Source organism: Gobius niger (assembly GCF_951799975.1).
Source record: "Gobius niger genome assembly, chromosome: 9".
Classification (NCBI taxonomy): Eukaryota; Metazoa; Chordata; class Actinopteri; order Gobiiformes; family Gobiidae; genus Gobius; species Gobius niger.
The window spans coordinates 467,808-485,489 of record NC_136860.1 but is presented as its reverse complement, the minus strand read 5'-3'; the positions used below and the strand labels follow the sequence as shown (position 1 = coordinate 485,489).

Below are 17,682 nucleotides of genomic sequence, written 5' to 3'. Positions count from 1 at the left end.
TGAAAAGGTTTCCTTTAAAGTGACACATCCTGTAAAGCGCTTTGTTTTCTGATCCCACGTCACAAACATGAAGACGGGACGTTTTCAGCGTCCGGGTGAGATGGAGGATTTCTCGGACGTTTTCACGATTAACTCAAAGATGTGGAAGAAGATCCGGCTCTTAGAAGAAGAGACGATGATGATGACGAAGATCATGAGGACGTTGAGTTTCCGCTTTGTTCCAAAGACTTTAGTTTTTACAAACGAGCTGGTGGATCTTTAATCAGTTCATTCAGAAGAGTTTCTGATACTGAAGAACGAGCTCTGATGTAAACTGTAAAACCATGATCCGAGTGCTGTTTCTGCTGCCGCCTGCAGAGGGCGCCGCAGCCTCGCACTTCACTGCCTTCTTTAAAACGCTGAGAGTTTTACAGGATGTGTCACTTTAACCGAGGTCAAAGCTGAACTTTTTATTTTGGCTTTTTAAGAACAACATGTCGTCGACTGATCAGTTTAGTGAAGAGACGTGAGGAGACGAAGGTTTGGGCCCAGAGCCGAGGGGACTCCTCTTTGTTTGTTTGTGTGTTTGTTTGTTTGTTTGTTGTGTTTGTTTGTTTGTTTGTTTGTGTTGTGTGTGTGTTTGTGTTGTGTGTGTGTTTGTTGTGTTGTGTTGTTGTGTTGTGTGTGTGTTTGTTTGGGTACACACCCAGCACGGTGACGGTGGCGCTGCACTCGGCCGCCCCGCCGTCGCTCTGCAGCCTCAGCGTGTAGCGGCCGGCGCTCCGGGCCTCGGCGTTGGGCACGGCGAGCGTGGCCACGCCCCGGTCAAAGGTCATGGAGCGGTTTTCTCCTTCGCGAAGGACCGAGTCGTCCTGGAGCCACGTGAGGCTCAGCGGCTCCGAGCCGCGAACTGAGGCGCTCAGGGAGAGCGCCTCCCCCACACGCACAGACACGTCCTGCAGGCGCCTCGTGAAGGAGGCGGACTCTGAGGCGGAGAGGAGGAGTTAGGATGAGGGGCGGAGGAAGAGGAGGAGCTATGATACAGGGGGTGGAGGAAGAGGAGGAGCTACGATACAGGGGGTGGAGGAAGAGGAGGAGCTATGATAGAGGGGGCGGAGGAAGAGGAGGAGCTACGGTGGAGGGGCGGGGTCAGAGGAGGAGCTACGATAAAGGGGGCGGAGGAACAGAAGTGACTGTGACCGAACAGGGCTTGACTTCACTCCTAAAGCTTCTGATTAAAAACAAAGCAAAGGCTTCAGTTCGATCCGGAGCGAAATCAACTCCAGGTCCAGGTTTTAAAGCCAACATGAGCCTTTGTTTAACTGTTGAACGGCTGATTCCTCTGAGCTTTGCTAACGCTGAGAAACAAGTTTAGACTTTAGTACATTTATCCAGGACATTCACTCTGAGACTCAGAACCTCTTTCTCAGGGCCCTATTGTACATGTTTAAGAGGCATGAGAAACTTCCACAAGACAAAAACAAACAACAAGATATTTTTAATCTAATAGTTTTATACTTTATTACTTTATTGCTCATCTACCAATGGATCTGCACCATTTGCACTGAAGACAATTCCTCGTTAAGGACTAGTTAAGGACTAGTTTGAGACTAGCTAAGTACTAGTTAGGGACTAGTTAATCACTAGTTAGGGACTATTTGGAGACTAGTTAGACCATAGTTAGAGACTATTTGGAGACTAGTTAGACCATAGTTAGGGACTATTTGGAGGCTAGTTAGACCATAGTTAGAGACTATTTGGAGACTAGACCATAGTTAGAGACTATTTGGAGACTAGCTAGACCATAGTTAGGGACTATTTGGAGACTAGTGAGACCATAGTTAGAGACTATTTGGAGACTAGTTAGACCATAGTTAGGGACTATTTGGAGACTAGTTAGACCATAGTTAGAGACTATTTGGAGACTAGTTAGACCATAGTTAGGGACTATTTGGAGAATAGTTAGACCATAGTTAGAGACTACTTGGAGACTAGTTAGACCATAGTTAGACACCATTTGGAGACTAGTTAGACCATAGTTAGGGACTATTTGGAGACTAGTTAGACCATAGTTAGACACCATTTGGAGACTAGTTAGACCATAGTTAGGGACTATTTGGAGACTAGTTAGACCATAGTTAGAGACTATTTGGAGACTAGTTAGACCATAGTTAGACACCATTTGGAGACTAGTTAGACCATAGTTAGAGACTATTTGGAGACTAGTTAGACCATAGTTAGACACCATTTGGAGACTAGTTAGACCATAGTTAGGGACTATTTGGAGACTAGTTAGACCATAGTTAGAGACTATTTGGAGACTAGTTAGACCATAGTTAGGGACTATTTGGAGACTAGTTAGACCATAGTTAGGGACTATTTGGAGACTAGTTAGACCATAGTTAGAGACTATTTGGAGACTAGTTAGACAATAGTTAGAGACTATTTGGAGACTAGTTAGACCATAGTTAGAGACTATTTGGAGACTAGTTAGACCATAGTTAGGAACTATTTGAGACTAGTTAGACCATAGTTAGAGACTATTTGGAGACTAGTTAGACCATAGTTAGAGACTATTTGGAGACTAGTTAGACCATAGTTAGAGACTATTTGGAGACTAGTTAGACCATAGTTAGAGACTATTTGGAGACTAGTTAGACCATAGTTAGGGACTATTTGGAGAGTAGTTAGACCATAGTTAGAGACTATTTGGAGACTAGTTAGACCATAGTTAGAGACTATTTGGAGAGTAGTTAGACCATAGTTAGAGACTATTTGGAGACTAGTTAGACCATAGTTAGAGACTATTTGGAGACTAGTTATACCATAGTTAGAGACTATTTGGAGACTAGTTATACCATAGTTAGAGACTATTTGGAGACTAGTTAGACCATAGTTAAAGACTATTTGGAGACTAGTTAGACCATAGTTAGGGACTATTTGGAGACTAGTTAGACCATAGTTAGAGACTATTTGGAGACTAGTTAGACCATAGTTAGGGACTATTTGAGACTAGTTAGACCATAGTTAGGGACTATTTGGAGACTAGTTAGACCATAGTTAGGGACTATTTGAGACTAGTTAGACCATAGTTAGGGACTATTTGAGACTAGTTAGACCATAGTTAGACACTATTTGGAGACTAGTTAGACCATAGTTAGACACTATTTGAGACTAGTTAGACCATAGTTAGAGACTATTTGAGACTAGTTAGACCATAGTTAGAGACTATTTGGAGACTAGTTAGACCATAGTTAGGGACTATTTGGAGACTAGTTAGACCATAGTTAGGGACTATTTGAGACTAGTTAGACCATAGTTAGACACTATTTGGAGACTAGTTAGACCATAGTTAGAGACTATTTGGAGACTAGTTAGACCATAGTTAGAGACTATTTGGAGACTAGTTAGACCATAGTTAGGGACTATTTGAGACTAGTTAGACCATAGTTAGAGACTATTTGGAGACTAGTTAGACCATAGTTAGGGACTATTTGAGACTAGTTAGACCATAGTTAGACACTATTTGAGACTAGTTAGACCATAGTTAGGGACTATTTGGAGACTAGTTAGACCATAGTTAGGAACTATTTGAGACTAGTTAGACCATAGTTAGAGACTATTTGGAGACTAGTTAGACCATAGTTAGGGACTATTTGGAGACTAGTTAGACCATAGTTAGGGACTATTTGGAGACTAGTTAGACCAAAGTTAGAGACTATTTGGAGACTAGTTAGACCATAGTTAGACACCATTTGGAGACTAGTTAGACCCTAGTTAGAGACTATTTGAAGACTAGTTAGACCAAAGTTAGAGACTATTTGGAGACTAGTTAGACCATAGTTAGACACCATTTGGAGACTAGTTAGACCATAGTTAGAGACTATTTGGAGACTAGTTAGACCATAGTTAGGGACTATTTGGAGACTAGTTAGACCATAGTTAGGGACTATTTGGAGAATAGTTAGACCATAGTTAGGGACTATTTGGAGACTAGTTAGACCAAAGTTAGAGACTATTTGGAGACTAGTTAGACCATAGTTAGGGACTATTTGGAGACTAGTTAGACCATAGTTAGGGACTATTTAGGGACTTATTGTAGAGTAGTTCAGTACAAGTTACTCCAGGTTTTAAAACCAACATGAACCACTTGTTTCTAATATTTTTTTTACTAGTAAAACACTAGTTAAGCACTAGTTAAGATCTAGTTAAGAACAATCCAAGAACAAGTTAGTTGTGTTTGTGGATTCCCTTGAAAATGCGATGCTGCATCTCAAGGGCTTTCCATTAATAAACAATAAACAATAGTTAGCGACTATTTGGACACTAGTTGTGGACTAGTTAAGGTCTAGTTAAAGACTAGTCAAGCACCAGTTAGGGGCTAGTTGTGGACTCGATAAATACTAGCCAAGCACTTGTTAGCGACTAGTTAGGGACTTGTTAAACCTGTATAATAAATAAGATTTTGACTCTGAAAGTAGAAACCACATTGTTCTGTTCGTGTCACAGCGGTTCCCCTTGGCCCCGCCCCTCCTGGCCCCGCCCCTCCTGGCCCCTCGTATTGAAACCCTGGCTGTTACCTCTCAGCGTGACCTTGGCGCGGCTGGTGTCCGTGTCCACGTTGTTGGACACTCTGCACTCGTACAGGCCTTCGTCGTTGGGCGTCAGCGCCATCACGTGGAGCGTGGCGCTGCGGGCCTGCTGCACCAGCCTGTACTTACGGCCCTCCTGCAGGGGGCGCTGGTCCTTATACCAGCTCACGGTGAAGGGAGGGGAGCCGCAGAACTCGCCGTACAGGCTCACCTCCTTCCCGATTATGCCCTCTGCGGCGACGGGCGCCTTGGTGAAGGAGGGCGGCTCTGCGGGCGACGGGGAGTTTAATATCTGGGGTTTAGGATCATGCCACGGAGACGGGATGAACGTTTCACACACGCTTAGAGGAACGTTTGACACACGACGGGAGGAACGTTTCACACACGCTTAGAGGAACGTTTCACACACGCTCAGAGGAACGTTTCACACACGCTTAGAGGAACGTTTCACACACGCTCAGAGGAACGTTTCACACACGACGGGAGGAACGTTTGACACACGCTTAGAGGAACGTTTCACACACGCTTAGAGGAACGTTTGACACACGACGGGAGGAACGTTTCACACACGCTTAGAGGAACGTTTCACACACGCTCAGAGGAACGTTTCACACACGACGGGAGGAACGTTTCACACACGACGGGAGGAACATGCCCCTGGTTTGACCTTCAGACGCTCGGAGACGCTCACATTTAGAACAGTTTTAATGATGATAATGATCACTTTCAGTTACCAGGATCCCAGACAGATCCAGTTTTTAGACGAGGGGGACTAGCTATGGACTAGTTAAAGACTAGTCAAGCACTAGTTAGGGACTAGTTGGGGAGTTAGTTTCGGACACAAACATCACAGTTTGACTTTTGGGTGAAGCGTCTGAGGCTCTGACGGAGAGAAACAAACGGACGAGACTGAACTCCACAGATTCATGCGACTCCAGATCACGCAGGTGTTGTTCCTGTCACAGAGGACAGGGGGCGCTCACAGACGCAGGACGCCATGCCACATTTCCACTCATGGTTTACATCAGGTACATGTTTCCACAGACGTTTAAAGATGTTTAAAGACGTGGACGCCATTGACGCATGCCAGGACTCTGTAACGTGATGAACATGTTTCCACAGGCCCTCAAACACGCTTAAACACGCTTAAAGACACGGACGCCATTGAAAGACTCATGCCACTCTCTGTAACGTGAACATGTTTGGACAGACGCTCAAGCTCAATCCAAACCACACGACCCGGCGGCGTTTCCCGTGTCCCGCGGCCGTGTCCTGACCTTGCACGCTGAGGGCGGAGCTGCACGTGGCCACGCCCGCCCTGTTGCGCGCCTCGCAGGTGTACACGCCGGCGTCCTGCTCGCGGGTGGTCTTCAGCTGCAGGTACGCCGTGGAGTCCAGCAGCGCCATGCGGTAGTTCCCGCCGTCCGCCAGCTCCGCCGCGTCTTTGAACCAGCGGATGGAGACGCCGGCGGAGCTCGCCAGGCGGCACTCGAACCGCGGGCCCTCGCGCTGCTTCACGAAGGACTGCGCCGCCATTTTGGACACGAAGCGCGGCGGCTCTGTAAAGGGGGTTAAAGGGGAAGAGGTTAGCGAGGACTGGAGGGGGCGCTAGAGAGACGAGGAGAGACCAGACTCTGAGAGAGGAGAGACCAGACGTAGACCTGACAAAGACCAGACTCTGAGAGAGGAGAGAGACGAGACGTAGACCTGACAAAGACCAGACTCCAGAATCAGACGTTTCTCAGAGAAAAAAGAAGTGAAGGAACAAAGAGCATCAGGGAAGACGGTTCAACTCCCGAGGTAAAAAACAACAGTTTCACAAAAAAGAACTTTCAGTGAGACGTTCTTTCTTAAAGGTTCGAGAAGAACATGTTTATCTCCTGTACATCAGAGTTGTGTTTTTATATCTGACTGTTACGTAGAATCAACCACGAAGAACAGGAAGACGACGCTCCAGAGCAGCGGTTACTTTAACCCAAGATTCTCCTTCATTTACGGAATATTTTCGCTTTGACGAAAGGCCGTTTGTAATGAATCCATGCTCACATCGGAGCTGAGAGCATGGATTTGGATAAACACTACGCTCGAAGGACGGAGAGAGAAGAGACAATATCGTCCTGTTCACCCACTGTTTCAACAATAATAAGCTCCACTTTGCTTTTGTAACAGTGAAATATGAGCTTTAGCATCGACGAGCCGCGGTCGAGTTTGACACGTTTCTGTTGCAAAATGAGCTCAGATGTAAAGAAAGTAAAATGTCTTATTGCTATAGTTCAAAGATCAGGGTCGTTTTAATCTGAAGGAACTCTCGGCTGGAGTTCGATCCAACGAACAAAGGTTTTTGAAATAAAGCTTCGATGTTTTACGAGTGTTCAGTGAAATAAAAACATGAAAGTGCTGTAAATACTGATGGAAAAAGATAAAGAGGTGAAGCAGCAGAGGTTAATGAGAGCGTTTCAGCTGAAGCCAAAGCCGCAGATTAACGACCGGAACGACCTCGGCGACGCTTCAGTTAGAAGCGTATAAAACACGAGGAACGAGGATGAACGTCTTTAATAGCAGTCATATTATCGTTAAATATCGATCGCAGTCGGAAACTATGAGCTGGTTCTGGAGACGAATAAATACAAGAGAGACATGAACTTTCCAAAACAACATTTACAGACCGAGACAAACCCGAGACAAACCCGAGACAAACCCGAGACAAACCCGAGACAAACCCGAGACAAACCCGAGACAAACCCGAGACAAACCCGAGATGAAAAAACCCGAGACAAACCTGAGAGACAAACTGAGACAGAGCCCAAACGGCAGCAGCTCGTTTCAAACCCGTCCAGCAGCAAAACCACAGGCTTTAAAGAAACATTTGAGCGAAGTTTGAACCAACAGCTTTGAGTGAAACAGCCGTGACTTACCGTGACGTCGAGATCTGACCCTGGACAGGATTAAAACATGACAATCCGCTTTAATCACCAGCAGAGGGCGGCGTTACACCAGAGACTTTAAAAACAGCTTTAAACTAAAGATGTATGAGTTTACACCAGCAGAGGGCGGCGTTACACCAGAGACTTTAAAAACAGCTTTAAACTAAAGATATATGAGTTTACACCAGCAGAGGGCAGCGTTACACCACACAGACTTTAAAAACAGCTTTAAAGTAAAGATATATGAGTTTACACCAGCAGAGGGCAGCGTTACACCAGAGACTTTAAAAACAGCTTTAAACTAAAGATGTATGAGTTTACACCAGCAGAGGGCGGCGTTACATCACACAGACTTTAAAAACAGCAGCAGAGACTTTAACCACAGCTTTAACACCAAGAACATCAGCAAAGACCAGAGTCAGGGCTGAAACAGAGGCTTCAGAAACTGTCAATAATCAGCAGAAAACTTCAACAAACAGAGAAAACGTCAAACAGACTCAAATCAGGGTCAAATATCCGTTATCTGAGTCGTTCTAACTGATCAAGATACACCTTTACCTGCGTGACATTAGCAGAAAGCTCTGATTAATCACAGTTTAAAGAATCCATGAACCACAAACTTTAGGAAAAACCCCGAGCGAAACATCGGGGGTTGGATCAAACGTAGCTCAGCAAGACTCAAAAAGACTTAAAGACTCAAGACTCAAAGACTTAAAAAGACTTAAAGACTCAAAGACACATTTACGAATGACAATTCAACGACAGCTTCGTGTTCCACCGTTTACAACAAACCCAGCTTTAAAAACCGCTTTAGACAAAACTCAGGACAGACTCACAAAGACAAGACCAGTGTGGGCTAAAGACCAGTGTGGGCTAAAGACCAGTGTGGGCTACAGACCAGTGTGGGCTACAGACCAGTGTGGGCCAAAGACCAGTGTGGGCTAAAGACCAGTGTGGGCTAAAGACCAGTGTGGGCTAAAGACCAGTGTGGGCTAACAGGGTTTCCACAGGACGCAGTAAGTCCAAAATAAACCTTCTTAGTGCCACAAACAGGAAAGAACGTCCGGAGGGACCAAAGAAAACGGGTTTGAGACATTTGCTCAAAATAAAAAGACTTTTCACAGACCGTTTAAGCCCCTCCTTCCTCGCGCTCTCTGGATTTTGCAGAAAAGTTTCCTGACTTTACTTTTCCGTTTGGTTCTGTCATGTTTTTTGGTTGATTTGTTCCAAGTGCTTTGTGGCTTCAGTCTGTGAAGGCACGAGACTAATCCCTTATGAAGGACTTACTGCCCCGTGAGGAAACTCTGCCTCTGAACCTCAGCTGGAGCTCAGTGTCAGACCCTGGACGAGCCGCCTGGTCCAACAACTGTGTCCAAACCGCTGTGAGTGTGAGGTGCTTCAGGAGAGACGCTTTGACAAAGACTGAGACAGAGACAAACAGGGACAAACTGGGACAAACTGGGACAAACTGGGACAAACAGAGACACACGGGCAGAAGATCGGACCAACCTGAGACCTGGACCTGCACCTGAGCGCGCTGGGACCCCGCCCTGTTACGGGCCTCGCACTCGTACGTCCCGCTGTGAGCCGCCTGAGCGTCTCTAATGCTCAGGACGCCACATTTACCGTCGGCCGACGCCTTAATGTGGGCGTCGTCCGAGAGCTCGCCGCCGTCACGCCTCCAGGAGAAGGACAGCGGCAGAGACCCGGAGACCAGGGCCCGGATCACCAGGTCCGAGCCCAGGGAGGACGACACCTCGGCGGGCACGTCCACGAAGACGGGGGGCTCTGAGAGGGGGAGACACGGGTCAGAGGGGGAGGGAAGGGGGGTGAAGGGGGAGTGAAGGGGGAGTGAAGGGGGGTCTAATGGAAGAGGAGGTCTGATGGCAGATCTGAAACACTGACCTGTGACAGTCACGTGACTCTCGCAGCTCGCCTCTCCGACCTGATTGGCCACGACGACTCGGTACGTGCCGCCGTCCGAGACCTCGCTCTCGCTCACGCTCAGGGTCACATGACCATCCGCCATTTTGAGCGAGCGGCGGCCGTTACTCCTCTGCAGTTTGTCGTTCACATAAAAACTCAGCTCGAACGGCCCGGAGCCCGACACGACTCCGGACAACGACATGGAGGCTCCTTTAGAGCACTCGGCCGAGGACAGCGGGCGGGTGAAGACCGGGGGGTCTGAGGGCAGAGACCAGAGACTAAACCAGGGCTAAACCAGGGCTAAACCAGGACTAAACCAGGGCTAAACCAGGGCTATACCAGGACTAAACCAGGGCTAAACCAGGACTAAACCAGGGCTAAGACCGGGGCTAAAGAGGGGCTAAACCAGGTCTAAACCAGGGCTAAGACCGGGGCTAAAGGGTCTGAGGGACAGAGACCAGAGCTAAGACCGGGGCTAAAGAGGGGCTAGACCAGGGCTAAACCAAGACTAAACCGGGGCTAAACCAGGGCTAAACCAGAGCTAAACCGGGGCTGAAGAGGGGCTAGACCAGGACTAAACCAGGACTAAACCAGGGCTAAACCAGGACTAAACCAGGGCTAAGACCGGGGCTAAACCAGGGCTAAACCAGAGCTAAACCGGGGCTAAACCAGGGCTAAACCAGGACTAAACCAGGGCTAAACCAGGGCTAAACCAGGACTAAACCGGGGCTAAACCAGGGCTAAACCAGGGCTAAGACCGGGGCTAAACCAGGGCTAAACCAGAGCTAAACCGGGGCTAAACCAGGGCTAAACCAGGGCTAAACCAGGGCTAAACCAGGGCTAAACCAGAGCTAAACCGGGGCTAAACCAGGGCTAAACCAGGGCTAAACCAGGACTAAACCGGGACTAAACCAGGGCTAAACCAGGACTAAAGAGGGACAACGACATGGAGGCTCCTTTAGAGCACTCGGCCGAGGACAGCGGGCGGGTGAAGACCGGGGGGTCTGAGGGCAGAGACCAGAGCTAAGACCAGGGCTGAAGAGGGACTAAACCAGCACTAAAGAGGGACTAAAGGGTCAGAGGGACAGAGACCAGGGCTGAAGAGGGATAAACCATGTGTCTAAAAGACTTCACTTCTCGGGTAAGGGGGGATGAACTGTTGCTGTAACTGGGACTAAACCAGGACTAAACCAGGACTTCCCAGACCTGGTCCAGGACTGACCTTGCACGCGGACGCTGCAGCTGGTGCGGTCGGCTCCGGCCTCGCTCTGGGCCTCGCACTCGTACTCTCCGCTGTCGTCCACAGAGCAGCGGCTCATGGTCAGAGAGGCCAGCGCCCCGTCGAAGCTCAGGGCCCGGTCCGGCCCCGGGACCAGCTCGGCCCCGTCTTTGAACCACGTTACCGCGGAGACGGCGCCCTGCACCTTACAGGACAGGCCGAGGGTCTGGCCCGACCGGCACAGGCGCTCGGGCTCCAGTTTGACGGAGAAACGAGGGCATTCTGAGGCGGAGAACACGGGTTATGAGGGGACGAGGACCGGACTATAACAGGTCTACAGCAGGACTAGGCCTGGACTATAACAGGTCTACAGCAGGACTATAACAGGTCTACAGCAGGACTAGGACTGGACTATAACAGGTCTACAGCAGGACTAGGACTGGACTATAACAGGTCTACAGCAGGACTATAACAGGTCTACAGCAGGACTAGGACTGGACTATAACAGGTCTACAGCAGGACTAGGACTGGACTATAACAGGTCTACAGCAGGACTATAACAGGTCTACAGCAGGACGAGGACTATAACAGGTCTACAGCAGGACTGGACTATAACAGGTCTACAGCAGGACTAGGCCTGGACTATAACAGGTCTACAGCAGGACTAGGCCTGGACTATAACAGGTCTACAGCAGGACTAGGCCTGGACTATAACAGGTCTACAGCAGGACTAGGCCTGGACTATAACAGGTCTACAGCAGGACTGGACTATAACAGGTCTACAGCAGGACTATAACAGGTCTACAGCAGGACTATAACAGGTCTACAGGAGGACTAGGACTATAACAGGTCTACAGCAGGACTGGACTATAACAGGTCTACAGCAGGACTAGGCCTGGACTATAACAGGTCTACAGCAGGACTAGGCCTGGACTATAACAGGTCTACAGCAGGACTGGACTATAACAGGTCTACAGCAGGACTATAACAGGTCTACAGCAGGACTATAACAGGACTACAGCAGGACTATAACAGGTCTACAGCAGGACTATAACAGGTCTACAGCAGGACTAGGCCTGGACTATAACAGGTCTACAGCAGGACTAGGCCTGGACTATAACAGGTCTACAGCAGGACTGGACTATAACAGGTCTACAGCAGGACTGGACTATAACAGGTCTACAGCAGGACTATAACAGGTCTACAGCAGGACTATAACAGGTCTACAGCAGGACTGGACTATAACAGGTCTACAGCAGGACTATAACAGATCTACAGCAGGACTATAACAGATCTACAGCAGGACTAGGCCTGGACTATAACAGATCTACAGCAGGACTAGGCCTGGACTATAACAGGTCTACAGCAGGACTAGGACCGGACTATAACAGATCTACAGCAGGACTAGGCCTGGACTATAACAGGTCTACAGCAGGACTAGGACCGGACTATAAAAGGGCTACAGCAGGACCGGACTATAACAGGTCTACAGCAGGACTAGGACTGGACTATAACAGGTCTACAGCAGGACTGGACTATAACAGGTCTACAGCAGGACTAGGACCGGACTATAACAGGTCTACAGCAGGACTAGGACTGGACTATAACAGGTCTACAGCAGGACTATAACAGGTCTACAGCAGGACTATAACAGGTCTACAGCAGGACTAGGACTGGACTATAACAGGTCTACAGCAGGACTATAACAGGTCTACAGCAGGACTATAACAGGTCTACAGCAGGACTATAACAGGTCTACAGCAGGACTAGGACTATAACAGGTCTACAGCAGGACTATAACAGGTCTACAGCAGGACTAGGACTGGACTATAACAGGTCTACAGCAGGACTATAACAGGTCTACAGCAGGACTATAACAGGTCTACAGCAGGACTATAACAGGTCTACAGCAGGACTATAACAGGTCTACAGCAGGACTAGGACTGGACTATAACAGGTCTACAGCAGGACTATAACAGATCTACAGCAGGACTATAACAGATCTACAGCAGGACTAGGCCTGGACTATAACAGGTCTACAGCAGGACTAGGACTGGACTATAACAGGTCTACAGCAGGACTAGGCCTGGACTATAACAGGTCTACAGCAGCACTAGGACTATAACAGGTCTACAGCAGGACTGGACTATAACAGGTCTACAGCAGGACTAGGCCTGGACTATAACAGGTCTACAGCAGGACTAGGACTATAACAGGTCTACAGCAGGACTAGGACTGGACTATAACAGGTCTACAGCAGGACTATAACAGGTCTACAGCAGGACTAGGCCTGGACTATAACAGGTCTACAGCAGCACTAGGACTATAACAGGTCTACAGTAGCACTAGGACTATAACAGGTCTACAGCAGGACTAGGACTATAACAGGTCTACAGTAGCACTAGGACTATAACAGGTCTACAGCAGGACTAGGCCTGGACTATAACAGGTCTACAGCAGCACTAGGACTATAACAGGTCTACAGCAGGACTAGGACTATAACAGGTCTACAGCAGCACTAGGACTATAACAGGTCTACAGTAGCACTAGGACTATAACAGGTCTACAGCAGGACTAGGCCTGGACTATAACAGGTCTACAGCAGGACTAGGACTGGACTATAACAGGTCTACAGCAGGACTAGGCCTGGACTATAACAGGTCTACAGCAGGACTGGACTATAACAGGTCTACAGCAGGACTAGGCCTGGACTATAACAGGTCTACAGCAGGACTGGACTATAACAGGTCTACAGCAGGACTAACCCTGGACTATAACAGGTCTCCAGCAGGACTAGGACTACAGAGGAGCCGCACACACCTTGGACACTGAGGGCGGAGCTACACAGCCCCTTCCCGCCCTCGTTGGACACCTGACAGGTGTAGGAGGCGGAGTCCGCCGGCCGCACGCCGTGGAGCTCCAGACTGGACCAGGGCCGGTCTCCGCCCGCCTCCCCGCGGATCGAGACTTTAGCTCCGGGGAACAACTCCCGCTGCTCCCGGAACCACCTGACCACCAGGGGGGCGGAGCCGCAGAACTCGGCCCGCAGGAGGACGTCTGAGCCGGACTTAGCGCTGAGCTGAGGGTCAGGGGTCAGCGTGAAGACGGGCGGCTCTGACACGGGACACAGCAGTGAGTTTGGGGAAGACGAGGAGCAACAAGAGAGTTTTACTACAACAACCAGGTCTGGGCTCACGGGAGGTTAACCACGACTCACTAACCACGACTCACTAACTACGGCTCACTAACCACGATACGTTAACCACGACTCACTAACCACGACTCACTAACTACGACTCACTAACTACGATACGTTAACCACGATACGTTAACCACGACTCACTAACTACGACTCCTTAACTACGACTCACTAACTACGGCTCACTAACCACGATACGTTAACTACGACTCGTTAACTACGACTCGTTAACTACGACTCGTGCATGTGCTTTACTCTGAGGGTTCCGTTCGAAGCCCGACTCTGGACACGGAGCAAAGAAGTGGAGCTGCACCTTAAGGCTCATTTACCTCCCACAGCATCGGCACTGCATTTACACAACGTGACCACCAGGGGGCGCTGTGGTGCGAGAAGCTAAACAGTAAGAGACAAACACTGGAGACTAACACTAAAGCAGCGGTGATGGATCGTTCCGCTGTGGACCTTGTAATTGATGATGATCGGTGATTAAAGCTGTAGCCAAATCTAAACCCCACACGCTGAGAAACAAAACAGGCTCATGATGCGATGACTGCAGAAAACTGGATCAGAGTCTGAGGCTTTTTAGACCAGAGATCACCGTCATGTGACTACAGTAACTAGTAACCGGATCAAAGTTACTGTTGTGTCATTTTCCTGAGTAAAGAAACTTATTTCAGATGGAAACACTCTTCTGAGCTTTACATTCACAGAAACATATTCTGTGAATGTAACTGATAAAGTAACTTGTAATCTAACTTACTTTTAAAATCAAGTAATCAGTAAAGTAACAAAGGTACTTAGCAAAGGAGTAATCAGTAATCAGATTACTTTCACACAGCACGCGCCCCGCCTGGTTTGGGGTCGACCTTGAGCATAAATGAGCCTTAAGACACAGATCTCCACGTGAGGATGAAGCTCTCCCTGTGTCCTGGTCTGAAGGTCTGAAGATTAAAGGACGTGTGGGAGAAACATTCAGACGGTGAGTAATCCGGGGAACTCTCTTCTGCAGAGAGAGGACGCTCTCTGAGGAGTTTCAAAATAAAAGCTCGTCTTTGTTTTCTTTATAATCTGTGTCGCTGCCTCGCGTGACAGATGTTTCTCCTGGAGGACGGATCTCATCGTGTCGAGCGATTTGAAGACACCGTGATGGAGCTTGAGAGCCTCGTGTCCAGAGCGGAGTAAGAACATCGGGTTCCCTGTTTGTTCCCCTGTTCCCTGTTGTCTCCCCGTGAGCCCACACTGCCCCCCTCCCATGATGCACCTGTGACACAGAGCTCCCCCCTGGTCTCCTCGCTCCCGGACTCGTTCTGGGCTCTGCAGGTGAACTCTCCGGCGTCTGCGTGGGTCAGGCCGTCGATCCTCAGCACGGCCGTGTTCTCGCTGAAGTCCAGAGAGAATCGCTCTCGCGCCGTGATCTCGCTCCCGCCTCTGAACCAGGACACGGTGAGAGGCTGCGAGCCGGCCACGCGGCACTCCAGCACCGCAGCGCCACCTAGGGCCTGAGCCACGCGCTGCAGCGGCTTCGTGAAGGAGGGGGGGACGGCGCGGTCTGAGGAGAGAGGAGGCGCTCAAACACGGGCCAGAGAGGAGCGGCAGGGGGCGCTAGAGAGGAGCGGCAGGGGGCGCTAGAGAGGGGCTAAAGAGGAGCGGCAGGGGGCGCTAGAGAGGGGCCAAAGAGGAGCGGCAGGGGGCACTAGAGAGGGGCAAAAGAGGAGCGGCAGGGGGCACTAGAGAGGGGCCAAAGAGGAGCGGCAGGGGGCACTAGAGAGGGGCTAAAGAGGAGCGGCAGGGGGCACTAGAGAGGGGCAAAAGAGGAGCGGCAGGGGGCACTAGAGAGGGGCTAAAGAGGAGCGGCAGGGGGCGCTAAAGAGGGGATAAAGAGGAGCGGCAGGGGGCGCTAGAGAGGAGCGGCACGGGGCGCTAGAGAGGGGATAAAGCAGCTTAGTGAAGGAGGGGGGGACGGCGCGGTCTGAGGAGAGAGGAGGCGCTCAAACACGCTGAAGGGAGCTGGTATAATAGCGGGTATAAAGGGGGTTATATAGCAGGTATATAGCGGGTATAAAGGGGGTTATATATAGCCGGTATAGAGCGGGTATATAGTGGGTATATAGCAGGTATATAGCGGGTATAAAGGGGGTTATATATAGCCGGTATAGAGCGGGTATAAAGGGGGTTATATAGCGGGTATATAGCCGGTATAGAGCGGGTATATAGCGGGTGTAAAGGGGGTTATATAGCGGGTATATAGCCGGTATAGAGCGGGTATATAGCAGGTATATAGCAGGTATATAGCAGGTATATAGCGGGTATATAGCCGGTATATAGCGGGTATAAAGAGGGTTATATGGCAGGTATATAGCGGGTGTAAAGGGGGTTATATAGCGGGTATAGAGCGGGTATATAGCGGGTATAGAGCGGTTATAGAGCGGGTATATAGCGGGTATAAAGGGGGTTATATAGCGGGTATATAGCCGGTATAGAGCGGGTGTAAAGGGGGTTATATAGCGGGTATATAGCCGGTATAGAGCAGGTATATAGTGGGTTATATTGCAGGTATACAGCGGCTGTAACTGACCGCTGACGGTGACCGAGCAGCTGCCTCCGTCCTTGCCCACTTGGTTCCAGACCTCCAGGCTGTACTGGGCGCTGTCGCTCGTGTCGGCGTTGACGATCTTCAGCGTGGCCACGTTGCCGCGGAGACTGGGCTTGTACTTGCGGCTCTGGGAAACCTCTTTCCCGTTTTTCAGCCACTTGGTCATGAGTTCGGGGCTGCCGCTCACGGTGCACTGCAGAGCGCACGTGTCGCCCGACGTCACGCTGATGGAGGCGGGGCACTCCACCACGCGGGCGGGTTCTGAGCGGGACAGGGGGGGTTAGGGGGAGGAGCCAGAGGAGCGACTGAGGAGGAGGAGCCGAGGCTGCGCTGATACGACCGCGGAACAGAGACACGGAGTTTAGATTTCGCTCTTTCAGAAACGACCTCGTCAAGAGATACGGACGTTTCTCCAACAAAACAGAGGTTCTGTCTCGGCTTCAACAGATGTTTGTGAAGCCTGGTTCACACGGCAGGATGATCCTCCCCTTCTGACCATCTTAACTCATTGACTGCCGGCCATTTTCAAATCAGCACAATCACCACAAGAAACATTAGACTCTCTTCTTCCTGTACCTCTTTCCATTCTTATGTAGTCGTCCGTGGAAAATAGGTGAAATCACCAAAATACTGTTTTCTGACCAAAAAGCTGAGAAAAGGAAAGAGCAACGCTGCCACTTAGTGCAGTTCTATTATTGAGTCACTAGATGGCAGCATTAGGAAGCACGACTTATTTTAACACCAGACAGCTGTTCCCATTGAAAAACCCAATTGACGTTATTGGCAGTCAATGAGTTAAGGACAACGCTCTTAAGATAATCCGAACAGATATTCCTGCACCAGAAAGAAACAAACTCCAGAGGTTTGACCTGGGGATGTTTGAGCTCCAGAGGTTTGACCTGAGGATGTTCCAGAGTGAAATGGTGACGTGTTGATGTTGTGTCTCCATCACACGCTGTTCGAGCAAAACTGTTTTTACCGCCGTGTCTCAGGTTTTTAAAGATTCAAAGATCTTCCCGAGTGAACCAGGCTTCGAGTCGGCCACGATCAAAGTGTCGAGTTGTAAATTCAAACAGAGATTATAATGAGTCACTTTTCTGAACCGGAACCTTCATAAACCGCTATGTCACATGTTTCTGCTTCAGGGGTCAAGGGTCAAGCCTCAGTAGTTCAGTGTCATATGTTTGTAAAGTGTTTCATGGGGCTTTTCCTAAAACACTGGTGGAGTCTGTAAGGCTCAGCTCAGAATG

At 49.3% G+C, this 17,682-nt stretch overlaps 2 protein-coding genes across 2 annotated transcripts in view; both read right to left on the bottom strand.

The window, feature by feature from the left end:
- LOC306968249 (titin-like) overlaps positions 1-14,164 on the bottom strand; it is a gene marked incomplete at both ends in the record, with an annotated part of 35,070 nt that extends 20,906 nt beyond the window's left edge. Inside the window, 9 exons of the mRNA XM_079563593.1 lie at positions 686-964; positions 4,560-4,838; positions 5,849-6,130; positions 8,783-8,917; positions 9,005-9,283; positions 9,401-9,679; positions 10,644-10,922; positions 13,461-13,754; positions 14,095-14,164. Of these exons, the coding sequence (XP_079419719.1) occupies positions 686-964; positions 4,560-4,838; positions 5,849-6,130; positions 8,783-8,917; positions 9,005-9,283; positions 9,401-9,679; positions 10,644-10,922; positions 13,461-13,754; positions 14,095-14,164 (2,176 nt within the window). The remainder of the gene's footprint in view (positions 1-685; positions 965-4,559; positions 4,839-5,848; positions 6,131-8,782; positions 8,918-9,004; positions 9,284-9,400; positions 9,680-10,643; positions 10,923-13,460; positions 13,755-14,094) is intronic.
- LOC306968375 (titin-like) overlaps positions 1-17,682 on the bottom strand; it is a gene marked incomplete at its 3' end in the record, with an annotated part of 138,214 nt that overhangs the window by 41,869 nt on the left and 78,663 nt on the right. The window lies entirely within an intron of this gene.